This window comes from Exophiala oligosperma, assembly GCF_000835515.1.
Source record: "Exophiala oligosperma strain CBS 72588 unplaced genomic scaffold supercont1.7, whole genome shotgun sequence".
In the NCBI taxonomy this organism is placed as follows: Eukaryota; Fungi; Ascomycota; class Eurotiomycetes; order Chaetothyriales; family Herpotrichiellaceae; genus Exophiala; species Exophiala oligosperma.
The window spans coordinates 422,547-435,904 of record NW_015622824.1 but is presented as its reverse complement, the minus strand read 5'-3'; the positions used below and the strand labels follow the sequence as shown (position 1 = coordinate 435,904).

General features: G+C 51.1%; 2 protein-coding genes and 1 non-coding gene across 3 annotated transcripts; 2 read left to right on the top strand and 1 right to left on the bottom strand.

Annotated features, from left to right (window-relative positions):
* Window positions 1–5,574: 5,574 nt before the first annotated feature.
* Window positions 5,575–9,784, top strand: PV06_07469 (sodium/hydrogen antiporter). Its single transcript, XM_016408718.1, has one exon. The coding sequence runs from the start codon at window positions 6,283–6,285 to the stop codon at window positions 9,673–9,675; it is 3,393 nt and encodes a 1,130-aa protein (XP_016260472.1). The 5' UTR covers window positions 5,575–6,282; the 3' UTR covers window positions 9,676–9,784.
* A 220-nt stretch (window positions 9,785–10,004) lies between these two features.
* PV06_07468 lies at window positions 10,005–10,106 on the top strand. The gene has a single exon. It is a non-coding gene; the product is annotated as a tRNA-Gln (tRNA).
* Window positions 10,107–10,275: 169 nt separating this feature from the next.
* On the bottom strand, window positions 10,276–12,950 carry PV06_07467 (uncharacterized protein). Its single transcript, XM_016408717.1, has 3 exons — window positions 12,859–12,950; window positions 12,654–12,808; window positions 10,276–12,603 (listed from the first exon to the last, which is right to left on the bottom strand). The coding sequence occupies exons 1-3, from the start codon at window positions 12,896–12,898 to the stop codon at window positions 10,375–10,377; spliced, it is 2,424 nt and encodes an 807-aa protein (XP_016260471.1). The 5' UTR covers window positions 12,899–12,950; the 3' UTR covers window positions 10,276–10,374.
* Window positions 12,951–13,358: the final 408 nt, after the last annotated feature.

Genomic DNA, 13,358 nt, shown 5'->3' with positions numbered 1-13,358 from the left:
TGCGAGGTCGCTTCAATATTCGTACGGAGGTTGAGAAGTATACTAAAGTTTCTCAGGCAAGCGATCAGATCCAACTTCTTGTGTACTATTGCCTCTTGTCTCCAGACTCAGTTCAACCACGTCCGACCCGAAATTTGTACAGTTCCCTTTTGTCTTTGAACGAATCTAAGTCTGTCTGGACTTCCCACTCCGTGAAGGTCTTTGTCGCGGGTTACCGGTCAGCAACCACACAGGTAGTACTACATGGCATAACGGTCGCCTGTATAAAAGGAAGTCGAGAATTAATCGGATACCTTCTACCCACCAAAGAACCGGCGCATACTCTGAGTGAGCAAGAAGGCCTGTGGATGTACGGCAGCTAGGTTTTCCTCGCTAGACTACTTACTCTGGCCTGTTGGCCTTGGTCAGTGTGCCTGGGATACCCTGATTCAGTCGTGCGGTATAGCAAGCGGCTGCCATGGGCGAAAAGGGGCAAAGTATCAAGGCTACAAGCATGGCGGCGGAAGAAGCTCATGCCAATGAAATGACTGACGGCCCATCATCGGGCACGGGTAAGTGATATGGTCAGATACGCAATTGTACGCTCGTCATTCTTACCCAGTACAGGTGCTGAACTGCCGTCGAACAAGGCTACAAGCACCCCAAATGGGCCAGAAGCCCCGAAACATCCTCCCCCGAAGACTGACAAGCCTCGGCCCCATGTATGCATCACCTGTACACGATCCTTTGCGAGGCTGGAACACTTGAAGCGTCACGAGCGCTCTCATACAAAGGAGAAACCATTTGAGTGCCCAGAATGTACACGATGTTTTGCCCGACGTGATTTACTCCTTCGGCATCAGCAAAAGCTACACTCCTCAACTACACCCGCCTCGCGCCCGCGGGGCAGTCGGCGTGAAAGTGTTGCTGGCGTCGCAAACGGTCGTGTTCGTAAGAACTCAACGACAAGCGGCCCAGCGACAATGAGACCTCGAGCGAATACCCTCAGTCACGTTGATTCTGCAACTCTGGGCATGTTGGCTAACTCCATCGGAGCTAATGGTCGCCAGGTCGTGCCAAATCACCATCATCATAGCAGTATGAGTATGATTGGAGGTTTCCAAGGCTCTCATTACCGGTCTGCCTCAATAAATCATCATCCATTTGATCTGCCAAAGCTTGAAACTGGCCTTCCCATCGACCTCTCCAGTGGTCTGCGCACTGCGCCGCCATTTGGTGGCTTCGGAGCAGAGTTTGACCTTGGCTCCTTAGACATGCCAACTGACCATGGCGATACTATCAATCCTCATGCCTTGCACGTATCAGGCGGAGGCCTAGATGGTTCAAATATGCACTTCCACCAATTGTTTGGAGGGATGTCTGCGTCGCAAGCCTTGACAGACGACGATGCAGCCTTCGATTGGATGGCTCAGGGATTCGAGAACCAAATGACATTCGCACAGGCCAATGAGAACGCAATCGACGATTCTTCACCTTCAGCTATGAGCACTAACAGTCCTAATGGTTTGAACGAACTCTCCGGTCATCCAACTATTGGTGCAATGCAACAGGCTGTAGGCTCTGTCGCGCCAATGTGGACAGGCAGTCTCGCAAATCAAGCTGCGATGGTCAATAGCCCTGTGAGTATGGAGCTCATGGCCAGCTTTAACGAAATGGTACAGCCTTCAATAGGCACCATCTCTCCAAAGTCTCTTTTTGGCCGAGGAGGTTCTATGGACCTAAGCCTACCAACTCCTCCCGATATGGTAGCCATTGACTCTTCAGGGTTACACTTCCCTGGCCTCCAGTTACCATTCAGCAAGGATGGCCCTGAGTCTACTGCTTCTACCGCGTCCATGGACTCGAGTCTTCGACAAAGCTCGGTAACAACAACGTCCTATGACCTTGTGACCGACCACATCAGAAGTGTGTTGCTTGCAGGCTTGTGTCAGACAACAGGCTTTGGGCAGCGCAAATACTCCCAGCCAGCAGTTAGTTCACCATTATCTCCAGGCGCCTCTTCTCGTCCCCGAAGCTTCAATGCAAACACCTTCCCCTCCACCAGCGATCTACAGCGGTATGTAACGTCTTATATTCGGTTCTTCCATCCGCATTTACCTTTTCTCCACATACCTACTCTTAACTTCGAGTCTTCCGATTACACAACTCCTGTTCGACTTGTTTCGGGCCAATCGCCCTACGGACATCCAACTGTGACTGGAGGAGGCAGCTGTTTAATCTTGTCGATTGCAGCCATTGGAGCTTTGTATGAACATGAAATGTCCCAGTCCAGGGATCTTTTTGAGTGCGCCAAACGACTTATCAGCAGTTATCTCGAGGAGCGACGAAAGGCAAACATGACCAAAACTCAGTTCGCGCCAAAGCATGCAACAGAACGAGAAGACACACCGTTGTGGTTGGTCCAAGCTATGCTTTTGAATGTTATCTATGGGCATAATTGTGGAGATAAAACTGCTGCAGAACTTGCTAGCAACCATTGCGCTGCTCTGGTAAGCCTGGCCCGTGGTGCAGAACTCGCACGACCCACATCAGGCTACAGCCCTCAAGGCTCGAAGATGGACATCGACGATGCGTCAAAGAACAGCTGGGGTCAGCTAGCCAATGAAGTCGATGAGTCTAACTGGATCGAATGGAAGGTTGCAGAAGAACGCAAGCGGACGCTATATTCAGTTTTCATCCTTTCAAGCATGCTTGTTACGGCGTACAACCACCCACCGGCTTTGACCAACTCGGAGATTAGGTTAAATCTGCCTTGCGACGAACAGTTATGGGCGGCCGAATCGGCTCAGATTTGGAAGAGCTACGGCGGCACTATTGGCGCTGATTCAAGTCCGACTACATTTGCCGATTCCTTGACTCATCTTCTAATGGCCGCGCAAAGAGAGAGACGGCAAAGCAGTGCGCTTGCTGCCTTCGGAACGACGAATGAGCCGGAGCTGCGACCCAGTACCTTTGGCTGCTTAATTCTTGTCAACGCACTGCACAACTACATCTGGGAGACGCGGCAGAGACACCTGGGACGTCAATGGACGACGAGCGAGACAGAGCAGATGCATGCTCACATCGAACCAGCGCTCCGTGCCTGGCAAGCGGCTTGGGCCAGTAACCCAACTCATAGCCTGGAACGCCCAAATCCCTTCGGTGCTGGACCGTTATCCGCTGACTGTATTCCATTACTTGACCTGGCATATGTGCGACTGTTTATCAATCTTGGAAGGTCCAAAGAAGCTTTCTGGCAGCGTGATTACGATGCCATGGCAGAGGAACTGGCGAAGGGCTTGGAATCTGTCCACAATCGAGGTGGGCCCAATGGCGTCAACGAAAATCCTTCCCCCACGAGAAGATATAATTCAAAGACTCAGCCACAGATGAAAACACCTCCACAAGATACTTCGAGACAGGAAGGAGAGGTGGAGCGGGATCAAGACCTCCACCAGGCCCTTTCTTCCAGGCGTGAAAAACATTTGCGCAAAGCCGCGTTCTACGCGGCAGATTCCTTGTCCGTTTCCGACAAGCTTGGGCTCAGCTTTGCAGAGTATACCTCTCGGGAGCTGCCTGTGCAGTCAGCCATGTGCGCCTTCGATTGTGCGCAAGTGTTGGCCGAATGGATCACGACCGTGCAAGAACGAGTCGGGAAATACATTGGTGTTATCGGCAGGGACGAAATGAATTTGATGGAGGTCCCTGGTATTCTATTGCTTGAGGACGAGGATCGAAAGTTGATCCAGAAAATTGATGAAGTGTTGAGCAGTGCTGAGCAGAAGATCGAGGCCCGGGGTTCTTTCGATCTTCGCATGGCTCAGGAAGGCGGCCACGGGAGCAGAATACTTGTTCTCACAGCATACCTACTGGAAAGGGATGCTGTCTGGCCAGGTACGTGTAAGCAGCGTGTGGAACGATGATTGTACTGACTTTGTGTTCTAGTCTTCAAGCTGATGGCACGGTCTTTGGAAATCCAGGCCAACCACATCAGAGAACGAGCGTTGGCCTCGGTTTCTGGCTCTTGATGCCATCTGTGGTGACTTGCCGCCTCACCGCCTCCGCTCCAGCAGATTACGACTTCTAACAGAATTCTTTCTTTGGAACTTCGAATTGCAGCTTTTTATCGATACTTTTAATTATGGCCTTGTCGCGACAGTGCCAGTACATATGACTTGTGAAGACACACGACTGAGATATACCCCAGAGACGAAAACAAATCTCGCGAAACCGAGGAAGTATGTTGACTTTTATGTGCATTAACTTCAAAAAGTAATGGGACGGTTATTTTCTTCTTGGGCGGTTAATCCACCATGAAGACATCATCTGAGTGTCTTCGGTGGCGTTTTTCGTTCGTAGTTGGTGACACCTTGACTTGCCAGCTGTCAGGTACCGTGGCTTGAGTTACCTGAGGTAGTGTGACATGCTAGCATAAGAGCTTGCGCACTGATTGATGTGGTGTATGGGATCCTGCACTGGCACATGGATGAAAATGTTCCTGACACTGGTGACAAAGAACAGAGGCTCTGTCGGTTCAATAGGTCTGAACAGTGACACATGATGAATATGGAAGAATATTGAACAAGGTCAGATACACCTGTCTACAGCATGACTCGCAATACTCTGTCCTTTGGGCACTTACACAAACACCCTGCAATCAAAATCATGCCCGCGGATGCAGATACAGGACTCGTACCCCCCCACGTAGCTGCCGTCTGTCCCGTAGCCGATTATGCAGGCGTCCAAAAACCCCCTGGGCGTTGATGTACAGGCAAGGCACGAGTACACCGAGGCTGACAAGGCGAAAGGTTGAGGTCTATCCATGCCAGAGTTAATTCAACAGATGATAAAAAGCTGCAGATCGTCGCGTCGAGATACGTCTTCCCGCGGATGCCAAAGGCGAGTACGCCTGGAAGTATCACTGGGCTGATGAGGGTACAATTACCTGCAATATTTGTAAGGTAGAATCCTTAGGTGTGAATACATGATTGGTACCTAGAGGTCCGGATATCAGTGGCAACCCAAAGCCAAGACTAGTCCAGGCGTGGCCAAGTGAGCCTGGTGCGGCTCATCTTTTGTTTCCCCCTCTAATGTGCCTTGTAGCCGACTCTCTCGAGCCCTCCACCAACCACGAGCCCTCAACAACACCAGCCCTACTTCCCACCCTATCCGCCGACCCATCTTTTTGCTCGCAAGCCCTCGTCCTAGGCGTATTGTATCAGCGAGGGCGGAGCATTCGTATGACAATTTGCATAGTATCTCTCTTCACGAAGACAAACCAAAGGAAGTCGAGTCCTCCAATCGATTACAATCGATACGAGAGGAATCTGCCTGCATCTGTTCAAATCAAATGTGATTCACAAAGGTAGAAAAGGAGCGGGCTATCTCACAGGGAAGAAAAAAGAAATATCATCATAAGGACTTACCCTGGATCTGTATCCGCCGGGAGTCCGTGTCTAAAGCGAATCTGAAGTGGCGTCGACCGTGGTTGGCGCTTGCAGCCCACGCTCTGCTCGGCCTACAGGGATCATAAACCCGGGGCTTGTTCTCACCGAAGAAGTTCAGCACCATTCTTCGACTTGTGATATCCTTCAAGGCACTACCACTTCTCACGGTAACATAGCATTGGCGGACGACCCACCGATTATCCAGACGCCGAGCCTTGTCCTTCATCATCGTCGCCTCTGCTGCAACTTGGCATGTCCTCTTCTCCCTTGTGCAAAGACATTCAAGCTCAGTCAATTTGCTGAGTGTGCTTCACTAAGCCCAACCCAAGCCGTGCCCAGCCCGTCAAGACAAGTTTCTTACTTTGCGGCTTCCACAGCGTACCCATCGGGGTGTCCATCGAGGTGTTCTCTACGACGAGTTCTGTCGCCTCCACCAACCTCGCAACTCTCACTCCTTCAGCGACCTCTCTTGCCGCCTGAGGAACTACCTCCATTGTCCTCCTGAGACTTTCTTCCCCTCCTGCCAGTGTGCACCCTCCCTGAATGCTTCGGATACTACACCACGATCTGACACCAAGGGAAAGCAACGATTGGGGGTAATAATTAAAGAGCTTAGTGCTGTAACTGGGCAAAATTCCCATACATAATACAGAAGAGGCTTTGTTATCTGAATCTCAGCCACTCTTTTACGGTACTTGCACCTTCTGCGTCGACGCACGCCAGCCATTCTTTATCGATCTTTAAAAAGTCTTGGGAGGAGTCTGTCACCCTACAATTACTGGCAGTACACAATCGCAGGGGCTTGGAGGAAGAGTAGGAGGCTTGGATCAGGGGCTCCCTGCACGATCGATTCACCATGGCGTGGCATCAGTTGGCAATCGACAAACCACATCTGGTTTATATTATCCTGGGTGGCTTTACTAGCATATTCATGCTATGTTCGCTGTTCATCAAGGAGAAGTTGTATATTGGCGAAGCCACGGTAGCCACCATTTGTGGTGTAATCTTCGGTCCTCATGCCGCTGATCTGATCAACCCCTTGAGCTGGGGAAACACGGATAAGATAACGCTGGAATTTTCTCGCATTGTACTGGTGGTCCAGTGTTTCGCGGTCGGTGTGGAATTGCCCAAGGCATACATGGAACGACACTGGAAATCTGTCACCTTTTTGCTTGTTCCGGTCATGACCTTTGGGTGGCTCATTACCAGTCTTTTCATTTGGTGGATGATCAAGCCTTTGTCATGGTTGGAATCCCTCGCGATAGCGGCATGCGTCACCGCCACAGACCCCGTCCTGGCGTCATCTGTGGTTGGTAAGGGCAAGTTCGCGAAGCGAGTGCCAAAACATCTTCGAGATGTTCTCTCTGCCGAATCGGGGTGCAACGACGGCATGGCGTTTCCATTCATCTACCTCTCGCTATATCTCTTACGCTATGATCTGTCTGGTCGTGAAGTTGTCTTCCACTGGACGTGCTATACGATTCTTTACGAATGCATTTTCGGCGCTTTCTACGGGGTCATGGTGGGTTACATTGGACGACACGCAATCAAAATGGCGGAACGAAAGGGCTTGATCGATCGTGAAAGCTTTTTGGTGTTCTACTTTGTTCTGGCTCTGTTTTGCGCTGGATCCGGTAGTCTTCTAGGCATGGACGATCTTCTGATCGGATTCGCGGCTGGAGTAGGATTTTCGAACGACGGCTGGTTCACCGAAAAGACGGAAGAGTCACACGTGTCCAACGTTATTGACTTGCTTATTAACTTGGCTTATTTCGTCTACTTTGGCACCATCATCCCGTGGGATCAGTACAACTCACCAGCTCACGGACTGGTCCCATGGAGGCTCGTTGTTATCGCCATCTTTGTCATTTTCTTCCGACGAATCCCGGCTATGATGTTGCTGAAACCGCTTATACCAGATGTCAAAACTTGGCGAGAAGCACTTTTTGCTGGCCATTTTGGTCCTATTGGAGTTGGTGCTATCTTCGCTGCGATCCTGGCTCGTGCCGAACTAGAGACAGATTCTACACAGCCTCTAGCCGTCCTTCCTCCACCCGGGACCAAGGACTACGATCTGATATATCTGGTGTGGCCCGTCGTCACCTTCTTGGTGATTTCCTCTATCCTTGTCCATGGGTCATCCATTGCGGTGTTCACCCTAGGCAAGCGTATCAATACTTTGACCATGACTCTATCATATACTCAAGACAACGAGAAGGGTTCGGCGTGGATGAACAGACTCCCGAGAATCACCTCGCAATCCAGGTCGATGTCACGTACATACAGCTCAGACTTTGACGTGGACGAGAAACTCGACGTACCGCCTGGACAATTGCCACCAATTGGCATTCCGAAACTCCACTTGAGAAGACAGCGTGAGGATGAATATGAGAAAAGGCCGGGATCCCGGTCTTCCAGTCTCGGACGCTCGCGCAGGAAAAGACGAAGTGGTGGTCAAGATCGAGTTGGTGGACCTATTAGTCAGAGCGCCATAATGCCACAAAGACGGTCAGAGGCTGTTCTAGCTCAGCAGGAGTCAGGCTCCGACACACTGTTTGAGAAGTCTGGAGAGCCTTCGCCAGAGAGTCGCCAGGATCAGCTTGCGCCGCATGAGACCTCCTCGGATGAACGTGACAGACTGGATGCAGAGGAAGAAGCAGAGGCCGAGGAACATGGAGGCCCTCGACCACCGTCCCCGGACAGGCCTGCAGATGTTGAGGTATACGAGGAAGGAGCTGACATTGTTGTCGAGGATGAGGAGGGTAATGTTGTCGACACTTTTGACACCAGCAAAATGACCGAGGACGAAAAGGTGCAAGGCATTGAAGAAGCAAGAAATCGCTTGGCCAAGGATGAAAGCGGCAATTTCGCCAAACACAAGCATCGCCCACACCCGAAGACGGAAGGCGAGGAGGTCGAGAAGGAGGCTGCAGAAGCTATCGCTCAGCCCCAGAAGAAGATGCGACAGAGGTTCGATCAATGGACGGGCTTTGCCAAACGCAAGCAAGACGACTCTGGTGCTCCTGGGCCATCTAAGAAACCCGAACGAAAACGAGGTCCTGCCCATGCCTATCAATTCGGTAACACGGTCATTGTCGAGGATGAAGACGGTGAAGTTATCAAAACTTACACGCTTGGACCGGAGGAGGTTGGTAACAATCGAGAGCAACAACTGAGAGACGGTCTGCGTCGGATGAGTACCTGGGTTGGGCTGGGCAAACAAGCAGGTGCGGCCGGGCCTTCCGGTGGGGTGCCTTCGAGTGGTGTCACGAATTTGCCTACGCAGGTAGATGGCGCCGAAGAGACGGCGCCGAGGTCAGACAAGCCAATGCCAAAAAACCGTCGTTCTTCAACATCTTCAGATGAAGATGATGGGTTAAGAATGATCATTTCGTCAACTGATCAATATGGTCTTACTGGGCAGAAGAAAGTCCGCAATGCGCCAGGTACGATTGCTCTTGGCTCTGGAAGGCGACTATCCACCAAGGATTTCATCAAGCAAATGCAACAATTGGACCCCAAAAACAAGATCAGAGAAGTCAATGAAAGTGATGCTCCTGAAGAAGTCAAACGCGAACTACGGCTAGCAGCCAATGAAGAAGCTTTCGGCGAGAGACCTCGACGTCTTCGAGCGGAGACTGCCACAAGCCAGAATCTGAGTGCTCATCGCCTGGAAGGTCGCAGAAGAGCCAAGAGTGATCTCCCCGCCCCGGAAGAGGACTACTTCAGCTCTCACCGACGTCCTAGGCCTGAACGTGCGATGACGGACGAACAGAAGAAGACCTTGCAGGAAGAGAGTGAGGAGGACGAGGAAGAATTCAATATCCCTACGCACAATGTCCGTTCGAGCATTGCTAAACACGGAGGTGGCCAGACCGCGGCAGATTTGCGCAGACGTCGATTGGCGAGGATCAAATCGGAAGATGAGGAGGATGAGGAAGATGAAAATGCCGCTGGTGAAGAGACTGCCGCCGAAAAGAGACGGCGTCTGGCTGCTTTGGGGTTGGGAGGTGGTGGCGATGACGATTCTAGTGAAAGTGACGAGGACGTGGAACCACGTCAAGCTGGCGCTGCTGTACAGGAACCGACGGCTTCTGGTCCCTCGAACCGACCTACTATTCAGTGGGGTGGCGAGCGTGGCAGAGAAAGGGAGAAGAAGGAGAAAGATCCTACTGACATTTACGCTGGTGATCCTATTGTCGGTGCTGCACGAAAGATCAGAGGCATGATGCACAAGAAAAGATCTTGAAGTACGGACTACCTCGGAAGAAATGTTTACTTCGTAAGGATTGGGAGTTTGATTATTCTAGCCCGTTATCTACTCGTACTCCATTTGAGTATGAACAATATGATGAATGCCTGTCAAGCTAGAGTCGTCGAAATTGTACATTGATGTTGTTATCGACGTGCTTGTTTCTCGCCGGGAGTCGCCTTACATAGGTAAGTGGATACAGAGGTATTTATTTACCTAGTAGGGCACTAACCAATGTCAGCTTTGATTTTCATCGGCACCGAAAAAGAATTTGCAAGGCTCACATATCACAGTCCCCAAATTATCGCCCACAAATGCCGCATATCGGTTTTGTAGTGTAGCGGTTATCACTCCGGATTCTGAAAGAGTTTTTCGTCAAATTCAAAATGAGTTTTCCGGCAACCCCGGTTCGAATCCGGGCAAGACCTCAATACCTTTTTTTTGTTTTTGGGAGCCTGTCCGCGTGAGTACACTCTGCCCTTTTGCTCATTTCCTTGTGGAAAGTGAGCTTCTTTCCCCCCCCCGCTTTCTCTCTTTCGAATTTACAACTCTGTAGATTGAACATTGTAGTCAAATGAAATGTTTCATGAGATTCATCGAATACTTGGTGGTCGGGGAGTTGGGAAGTCATGACCTGAACCACGACGTGACTTTTCTACAAACACGTATAATCGTCGGGACAAGGACAAGCCCCGTTCAAGGCAATCCCTTACTTATCAAACCTTTACGCATACCCTTTTCATCGTCGTCCTCACTTTCTTCTTCATCGCTCTCCTCTTCTTCTTCTTCATCACCCGACTCCTCCTCACTTTCAGTACCTTCATCGGTTTCTTCCTCGGTCTCGTCGTCCTCATCGTCCTCCTCTTCTTCACTCTCGGCCAACCAGTCATCTAGTGTTCTAGGCTTCGATCCAGCCTGCTTGGTCGTTCCTGCGGCCACGACCTTTTCCAACCCCTGATCCCTGACGGCGGCGTCGAGTCTCTTGCTCGCGGCGACCGTGGCACTTGCCCCTCCTCTTGCCGACATGGGGACGTACTCATCCTTTTCAGTCAGGTCACCGACGTCACGAAGCTTCGGGTCCGGTTCGAGCCCTTCTTCCACCCGCTTGGGAAGTTCTTCGTAGCCCGGAAGACCCAAGACGCCGGCGACGTCCGTGCCCAAGACGAGCGTGGTGCTGCCGAGCACGAGGCCCTTGCGGCTTTCGGACGGCGATGGAGAATGAGGGACCGGCTTCGGCGCGAGGAGGAGAAGTGCGGCCAGTTGTATAGATTGTGGGTTGGAGAGGAGGGCCTTGAAAAGTCTTGCTCGATCCCGTAGGTCGTACGACGTGTCGTAGCGAGCGAGCAGGAGTATGTAGTTCCACACCTTCGATATTGCATGGTCCATGTAGGATGAGTCAATTGTCACGGACCTGTCGTTGTCGTGATTTTGTTCCTGGCCGTTGTCGTCGTTGTCGGTCGTGGCGGTCGGTACATGCTTTTGTAAAAAGAGCAGATAGACCTTGGCTGCGAGCAGAACAATCTGCTGTTTGGCGGCTTCACTCTCGTCGGTGAATCCTTTGACAAGTATACGCAAAACGTCCGGGGCGATGTTGTTGTCAGGATCGAGGCTTGCAAACTCCCCAACGAGCCAGATGATGGTGGCGCGGGCTTCGGGGCTCGCGGTCCGGTCCAGATTTCGCGCCAGACGGACAACGGTCTTTCTGTGTGATGTCGGGTCTTGCTGGATGAGGTGACGCATGACTGTCAGCACCTCCGAAACCAAAACATTGTCGAAGCTCGATATCTGATTGAGGAGGACTTTGAAACATCGGTGCGCATTCTTCGGGTCCACCTGTGCACAACGTCCGATTGCACGCACAGATTCGCGGATCATTTCGATATCGGAACTGTGAGAAAAATGCTCCAGCTCGCTCAAGATGATGGATTTGAGGTTCAACGCCGCATGTGGAAAGATAAGAGTCAGGAGCTCGATTTTGAGCTTCCAGATTTGTGGCGAGTCTCGGGCTCGCATTAAAAAATGTAACGAGTATGGGACGAATAGTTCTGGCGCTGACAAGCATACCAAGACGATGTTGCATAGCGCGACTTCTTCCACTTCTGGAGCCCCCCTCATGAGCCCGATGAGTGGTCCGACGGCTTCCTGTAGGTAATCTCTAGTTCCGAGGTAGAGGAACACACTCGCAACTGAGGTTGTCACCGCTGGACTTCGGCTCCGGAGGAGAGATTTACACCCGTCGAGGAAGAGCTTCAGGTCGGGGTCGAGAATCTCGACGATTTGGTCGGTTTCGACGGCTTCGTCTGGTTCGTCGTCGTAGAACCCCTTTTTGTTGACTCTGGGTACTTTTTCTGTTCTTTGAGGGAAACAACGGCGGCTGTAAAAAAGTAGGAGTCGTAGCGTAGCTAACTGACTCCATTCGTCCATGTCGACGAGTTTCTTCACCAGCCCACGGTAATGTTTGTGAATGAGGTCGGTTCGTTCCGGGCATATCTCAAGAAAAGCTTGGACAGCTGGTCCGACAACAAAGTACTGTTTGTCGCCAATTAATGTAGATAGGTAGTCGAGTAATTGTGGTAGCGTGTTGGGGTCGAGGTTGTAGCATTTTGGAATGGCCAGGGCGGCTGCTTTGCGGACATGGGGGCTCATGTCTCCCGCGCCTCTCTTGATGGCGAGGGAAACTATCTGGCTAATCACTGGTACCCTCATACCTGACATGGTCCGTAAGGCCAGAGCCCTGACTTGGGGATTCTGATCAGTGAGAGATTTTTGGATGGCATTGACCGAAAGCAACGCCAGGTCCGGGTCTGATTCCGCATAATGTAGCAGATAGATGTAGACCAATTTCTTGACCTCCAAATTTGGGTTGGCAACGTTTTTGACGACAGACGAAAAGTATGGCAGACATGGTTTGTTCTGATATATCATCTGCCCAAACATTAGTCAAGGGATGTACAGTCGCCAACAGTGGAACGTACGGATATGACTCTTTTCAACCCATCGAGTATATCTCGATCGCTTCTGCTATCAAGAAGTGCCTTCAGTTTTGTGAAAGGTATGTTCCGTGAAGATGAGCTACCGCCTTTCAGAGCCTTGCTCATGGCCTGAGCAGCATCCACAGTCAAGTCTCTTGCTTGCGTGGGATCAGCGTACTGAAGCCAGGACGAATCCATGTTGACTCACCTGGGTCCATTAAGGACGAGATCCGGGATGTTGACTCCATGCTGGATGTCAGATTTTGCCTGTCACCGCCGTTATTCTTGTGTAACACAGCGATTCAGGTGGAAGCTGGCGTTCAATGAGATTCGACCATGATGTCGGCGAACCACACGGAGGCCAAGAATGGCTAAAACAGCAGCACAAGCCGCTCCATTGCGGAAACAAGGAGTTGCCGCTTAAGAGAGCTTTGTTGGCCCACAGCAACACCTTCTCTTCCTCTTGCAAACTACGATTTTAGTTCATTTTCTCTAATAATCACCATGCTTGTTCTGGATGGCGATGATACGAGATACTTGTCAGCGTACGGTGCCCAGCGCTTTTCACGACTCCATGACATCTGGCCCAATAGAACCAGCCAGCCTCGATATTGCGGAACACTCCGGCATTCGACGATACTGTACGCCGAAACCGAGAGTATGGAGTGCTTAGTTTAATAGCTACGCGGCATTCTGAATAGAATGCAT